Source organism: Chiloscyllium plagiosum, chromosome 2 (assembly GCF_004010195.1).
Source record: "Chiloscyllium plagiosum isolate BGI_BamShark_2017 chromosome 2, ASM401019v2, whole genome shotgun sequence".
NCBI classification, from domain to species: Eukaryota; Metazoa; Chordata; class Chondrichthyes; order Orectolobiformes; family Hemiscylliidae; genus Chiloscyllium; species Chiloscyllium plagiosum.
In genome coordinates this window covers 38212525-38219812 of record NC_057711.1, presented here as the reverse complement: position 1 = coordinate 38219812, position 7288 = coordinate 38212525, and the positions used below count along the sequence as shown (strand labels likewise).

At 39.1% G+C, this 7288-nt stretch overlaps 1 protein-coding gene across 1 annotated transcript in view; it reads left to right on the top strand.

Moving 5' to 3' along the window:
* mccc2 (methylcrotonyl-CoA carboxylase subunit 2) overlaps window positions 1-7288 on the top strand; it is a 134048-nt gene that overhangs the window by 26553 nt on the left and 100207 nt on the right. The window contains exon 4 of the mRNA XM_043707857.1: window positions 5145-5246. Coding sequence (XP_043563792.1) covers window positions 5145-5246 — 102 coding nt within the window. The remainder of the gene's footprint in view (window positions 1-5144; window positions 5247-7288) is intronic.

Sequence of the window (7288 nt, the reverse complement as noted above, 5' to 3'; positions counted from 1 at the left end):
ACAACAGTGACTCACAAGAACAGTGATATGATTGACCTGGTAATTTATTTTTAAGTGGTATTAAGCAGGGAAAAATTGTTACCATGCTTGTTGCCCTTCTAGTTTAGATAGTATAATGGGATATTTAACATATTTTCTAAACCACTGGATGTGGCCTACATGAGCTTGGTCTAATGTCCCTTGATTAGGATCTCAAAAAATACAAGGCTACCTGTATATTGCACTAAAATATTAGACACATTCAGTTCTGTTGTCGGGCTTGGAAAACATGCTCTTCTGTCTGAGAAATAAGAAAATAATATAACTCCACAAATGAATTTTAAGAATGAATTATTATGTTATCGATTTGTGAATTTGTTTTAGCTGAGATTCATGATAGTTAAATTCATCCTTTGAAGTATATTCCCTTTTATTCTTACGATGGAAAGGTGGAATGTTGTTGAAAAATGAAGAATGGTAAATGCTTGCTTGACTTTGTCTTTAAAGAACTTATGTACATTTTAAAATAACTATTTATTTTTAAAAGTTGATCTAAGTTTATCCTTCAAATTTGATCTACCTGTACCTTGATTTGACTGTGGTGTAAATGTGTCCTGTACTCCCAGCACTGTAGAGTGGTAAGCATTAATTGCTAATTTAATGTTTTGTAACTATTGTCTTGACACTGTTAATTGTTTAACATTTCCAAATATTGAAATTTAACATTTAAAGTAGAAATAATTGACGCAAATGATTTAACTTCTATTCTATTAATTTGCTTGGTTTATCATCTTAAAGAAAATCAGTATTTCAATAATGTGAAATGAAGGTTAAAAATTGTCTTCTACAAGGGCTTTAATTCCATCATAATTCTACCTTAGTGCTTAAACATAACAAACCGTAGGTGTATGATATTGCTGTATGTTGTAATGTTGTCTTTGCACAGATGGTGACCTGTGTAAATACCACATTGTCATTGACTATCGCTCTTATTTTCAATTTATTGAACTTGTATTATTTAACAATAAAGGCATTGGCTGTATTTTAACCTTTGGTTCAGATGACGTCGAGAAGCTATGATATTAATTCCTTAATTAAATTACAGACTTATTACTCACTCCCAATATTCAGAAATCTTACATTATTTCTTAAAGCTGAATAAATTTTAAAAATGGTTGAGAATGAAGGGATATTTTTTGGATCAACTTGCTGTGGAAAGTGTTTCTGTATAGGTCTGGTTACGCTACTGCTTATGAAAATGAACTGCACTGTACTGTTTCAATCCCAGCTGGCGATAATTCCTGTTCTAGAAAAACTAAATCCTGAAATGAAATCTGACTTGATAGATCATGTGTTTAATTTTTGTATAAGTTTGGTGCACAAAAGAAGAAAATGACAAGTAAAGCTGTATATGGAGGAGAATTGGAAAGATCTTAACACAAATATCAAAACAAAGTTCCAACCTGCTTCCGAATATTCGCTGTTGCAGAGACTTAATTCCAAAGAAATATCATGTGTATTTCAGCTTTTAAAATATTTACTTAACTGTTTCCAGTTTCTTTCCTAAACTATTGAGATTTTGTTTTACAGTTCCTTTCTAAGTCTGATGGCATGAACCGTTTACTATTTTGATGGTCCAAACCTTCTCAGTTTTAATAACTTGAAGGCTTTCATAATAGAAAGAAGTAAAATAATGTGGTTGCCGGAAAGCTGATATAAAAATAAAATATGCTGGAGAAATTCAACATGTGTGGAGAGAGAAATAAAGTCAATGTTTCAAATATGATATGACTCTCCATCAGAATTAATACCACAGCTTCTAGATGTCATCTGAACCAAACATTAAATTACAGCCCAATGTTTACATTTTTAAATGGTAAAGATTCCATAAATTGAAAATTTGAATGTTATCAACACTGTGGAATTATCAACTTTGTTTCTCTCTCCACAGATGTTGCCAGATCTCCTGAGTTTCTTCAGCACTTATTGTTTTCATTATTGAAGACTTCTGTAAAAGATCTCCTGGCTTGGAAACACCACACTAAAACATTTCAGTTAGATTAACTGTTTCCCCAGAACTGACACGATTCTCCTGTTAGAGAAATTGTTTACTTCTGAATTGAACTACGGATACTTCTAAGCTAAAGCCTTGAACCTTCTGTTCCAAAGTTAGAACTAAACTAATTGTTGGGTTGTGTTTACTCTACCTGTGTAAAACAATAATATAAACATTAAATTTATTAGCACTGTGGGTTTCTCCTAAGTCCGTGACTGCAGTCACGTGCTTTCTTGGAACTGGTGCACTGAGGTCACTATCCCAAGTGCCTTTCTGGACTGATCCATGTTCACCTGCCTTTATGTTAAACTGCAAATCTCTATCTTATATGTATACGTACCTTACGTCACAGCTTTCTGTTGCTAGGGGAAGTTTCAATTTCCACTGCTAATGTCAGAAAAACCAATTGTTTATTCCGCTCTTTAACATATTTGACAATTGCATGATTGAATTGAGCTTGTAATTGTGGAATGTTTTTAATCTTGGGGAAACCTGTATTATGACTCATTTTATTTCTAATCTGATAAAAGGGAAACAGTTGTTATAGTTAGCGATGTTGTCATGCAAGCAGCAAGTTGAAAGCAACTCTAAACAGCAGGAAACCTGTGTAGTTTCTGTGCTATTGAGAAGCCTTCATGAAGACAGGTGTTTAGTCATTCTTTTAATGTTCTCCCTAATTAACTGAATTAGGGCCTATTTCAGCATAGTGGTATTGTCCCTGTCTTGAAGGTCTGGGTCCAAGTCCTACCTGCCCTCGAGGTGTGTCTTAAGATGCCTGAACAATTAGTTTTTTTTACTGAATATCTGTGAAGTAGTTTGATGGCATTCTGAAATGTTTTATATGGCTTAATTCAAGCTAGAGAGTGGAGTACAAAATTACTTCAGACGCTCACCTGTCCAGTTAGTCATAGAGATGTGCAGCACGGAAACAGACCCTTTGGTCCAACTCGTCCATGCCGACCATCCCAACCCAATCTAGTCCCACCTGCCAGCACCTGGCCCATATCCCTCCAAATGCTTCCTATTCATATACCCGTCCAGATGCCTTTTAAATGTTGCAATTGCACCAGCCTTCACCACTTCTTCTGGCAGCTCATTCAGTACACGTACCACCCTCTGAGTGAAAAGGTTGCTTCTTAGGTCTCTTTTATATCTTTCCCCTCTCACCCTAAAACTATGCCCTCTAGTTCTGGACTCCCCTACCCCAGGGAAAAGACTTTGCCTATTTACCCGACCCATGCCCCTCATAATTTTGTAAACCTCCAAAAGGTCACCCCTCAGCCTCCGATGCTCCAGGGAAAACAGCCCCAGCCTATTCAGGCTCTCCCTATAGCTCAAATCCTCCAACCCTGGTAACATCCTTGTAAATCTTTTTTGAACCCTTTCAAGTTTCACAACATCTTTCCAATAGGATGGAGACCAGAATTGCACGCAATGTTCCAAAAGTGGCCTAACCAATATCCTGTACAGCTGTAACATGACATCCCAATTCCTGTACTCGATATGCTGACCAATAAAGGAAAGCATACCAAACACCACCTTCACTATCCTGTCTACCTGCAACTCCACTTTCCAGGAGCTATGAACCTGCACTCCAAGGTCTCTTTGTTCAGCAACACTCCCTAGGACCTTACCATTAAGTGTACAAGTCCTGCTAAGATTTGCTTTCCCAAAATGCAGCACCTCACGTTTATTTAAATTAAACTCCCAGCACCGATCCTTGTGGCACTCCATTGGTCACAGGCCTCCAGTCTGAAAAACAACCCTCTACCACCACCCTCTGTCTTCTATATTTGAGCTTGTTCTGTATCCAAATGGCTAGTTCTCCCTGTATTCCATGAGATCTAACCTTGCTAATCAGTCTCCGATGGGGAACCTTGTCGAATGCCTTACTGAAATACATATAGATCACATCTACTGCTCTGCCTTCCTCACTCCTCTTTGTTACTTCTTCAAAAAACTCAATCAAGTTTGTGAGACATGATTTCCCATGCATAAAGCCATGTTGACTATCCCTAATCAGTCTTTGTCTTTCCTATTCAGGTACATCCTGCTCCAACAACTTGTTCACCACCGACATCAGGCTCACTGGTCTATAGTTCCCTGGCTTGTCCTTACCATCTTTCTTAAATAGTGGCACCACGTTAGCTAACCTCCAGTCCTTTGGCACCTCACCTGTGGCTATCGATGATACAAATATCTCAGTAAGAGGCCCAGCAATCACTTCCCTAGCTTCCCACAGAGTTCTCGGGTATACCTGATCAGGTCCTGGGGGCTTATACCCTCTTATCTGTTTCAAGACATTCAGCACTTCTTCCTCTGTAATATGGACATTTTTCAAGATGTCACCATCTATTTCCCTACATTCTATATCTTCCATGTCCTTTTCCACAGTAAACACTGATGCAAAATACTCATTTGGTATCTGCCCCATCTCCTGTGGCTCCATACAAAGGCCGCCTTGCTGATCTTTGACGGGGATTCAGTGAACTGTGATCAACATGGCATGAGGACATTTTTCTCTAAATTCATTTGCTTTAGTGTTGCCCAGTTCTCCAATTTATTCTGGAGAAAAGTCAAACTGGACTTGAAACATTAACTCTCCTTTCGTCCAGAGTTACTGCCAGACATGCTGAGATTCTCAGCATTTTTTTTCCAACTATGGCCTTGTCCTGATCTGATGTTGAAGTTTTAATGTGAGCAGTGCATGTAAGAGGCAGTAGTGGCTTACAGCAGTCATTTAAAAAATAGAAAAGTATGCATTATGATAGTTCCAGCCTTTCCACAGCATCACGACTCATACTTTTGGAACCCTGTAGCTTTGTGAAAGAGTGAATGTGCTCGGGGTGAAAGTTCCAGTAAATGATTGTGAGTTGGCTGATGGAGCAGCTACTGTTGGGAAAATAAGAACTAAAGAAGGTTGGTAAGGATGTGGGCCCTGGCATTTGACACATTCTGTCTTTGTAAACAATTTTTACAGCCAACTAATGCACAGTAACATCCTACAAACAAAAAATAGTCCAGCTGTTGACTCAGTAATATATTATCAACAGTAACATTAAGCATGTTAGAACTTTTTTATTTAGAAAAGATAAATTTTATTTGACAGATCTCCATTCCTGGAATTTTCACAATTTGCGGGTTATCAACTGTATGGCGAGGAAGAGGTACCAGCAGGAGGCATCATCACAGGGATCGGAAGAGTATCAGGGTAAATATTATATTTGAATCTTCCTTTACCCATCTTTTTACTGTAAAAAGGTGTTATGGAAAGACGTTCAGATATGTCATGTAAGAAATAGTGTGTGGGGACTGGGTGAAGTAGTTATGGTAATGACTGATGGCCTACTGCCACACTTGTCGGCAACAAGTTTTAAGGAACTACCATTGTTGTATAAAAAAGTTCTTCCTCACATGGCTCTTGCTCAAAGCCTCAAGTCTGTGGCACATAGTTCTAGCACCATTTACTGATGGACACATCTTTCCTTTGCCTTATCTACACTTGCTATACTCTTGTACACCTGTATAAAATTTCTCTTTGGTCTTCTTTGGTCCAAGGAAAACAAACCCAACCTCTATAACTTATTCCTAACTGATCTCTAACTCACCCCTAACTAACCTCTAACTCTGTCCTTGACTACAGTCCAATTCAAGGCCCCTCCCATCTCCTCAATTTGCAGGCAGCCCCCTTCCACCACTTTCCAAGTCTGGAAGGCTGTAACTTTTTTTCTTGCCTGCTGGGAACAAAATTATCTGATCAGACATAGGCTGAGGCTGTTAAGTGGCCATTAATGGATCACTGTTTAGATCAGAGTGGTGCTGGAAAAGCACAGCAGGTCAGGCAGCATCCGAGGAGCAGGAAATCGATATTTCGGGCAAAAGCCCTTCATCAGGAATAGAGGAATAGTTAGGGTCAAAAAGGTGATTATGATGTGAGGCAAGGTTAGAATATTGAATGAGTACTTTGTTTTGGTGGTCACAAAAGAGGAGGCATACAACAAAATATCAGTGGAAGTAGAGATAGTGGAAACTAAGTGGGCGAGAAGTGATTCAGTGAAATGGCTAGCTAAATGTAAGAGTGAAAATGTTGCATGCTCCAAATAGTTTGCATCTCAGGCTGCATAGTAAAGTAGAAGTCAAAATAGTGCAATATTACATGAGAGAGATACCAGAGAATTAGGATTGGTAAATCTGACATAATTTCACAAAAAAGTGTGAAGAACAGCCCTCAGGACAGTCTAGTCAGTTCAACATCAGTGCAGGAAGAACTTTAGAAACAATAATCAGTAGAAAATCTTGGAGAAGTTTGAGTTAACTAAGAAAAGGTACCATGGGTTTTGCAGTGCATGTATAGTGGCATAGTGATAAAGTCAATGGACTCTAATCCAGAGGCCCAGGCTAATGCTGTCAGGTCATGGGTTCAAATCCAATATGATAGCCGGCAGAATTAAAGTTCAATTCAGAAATTTGGAATATAAAATTAGGCCCAGTAGTGGTGATTGTGCAAACCCACTTAATTCACTAATGTCCTTCAGGAAAGGAAACCAGCCATCCTAGTCAAAGATGATTTCTGACTCAAAGCATTGTGGTTGACAGTTAACTGCCCTCTTAATTGGCTTTGCCAGCCACCCAGTTCAAGAGTGATTAAGAATTTGGACAAGGTTACAAATGCTGGTCTTGCCAGTGACACGTACAACCCACAAAAGAATAATAAAATTGTAGAGGACAGATCATAATTGACACGATCACTCTCGATAAATCTAACTGAATTTTCACTGAAGTAGCAGAGAAAGCTGACAAAGAGAGCCAACCTGTCTCTTTTACTATCGGTAGAAAATTTACCTGCCATCTCATAGCGTCATAGAGATGTACAGCATGGAAACAGACCTTTCGGTCCAACCTGTCCATGCCGACCAGATATTCCAACTCCATCTAGTCCCATCTGCCAGCACCCGGCCCATATCCCTCCAAACCCTTCCTATTCATATACCCATCCAAATGCCTCTTAAATGTTGCAATTATACCAGCCTCCACCACTTCCTCTGGCAGTTCATTCCATACACATACCACCCTCTGAGTGAAAAGGTTGCCCCTGAGGTCTCTTTTATATCTTTCCCCTCTCACCCTAAACCTATGCCCTCTTGTTCTGGACTCCCTGACCCCAGGGAAAAGACTTTGCCTATTTACCCGATCCATGCCCCTCATAATTTTGTAAACCTCTATAAGGTCACCCCTCAGCCTCCGATGCTCCAG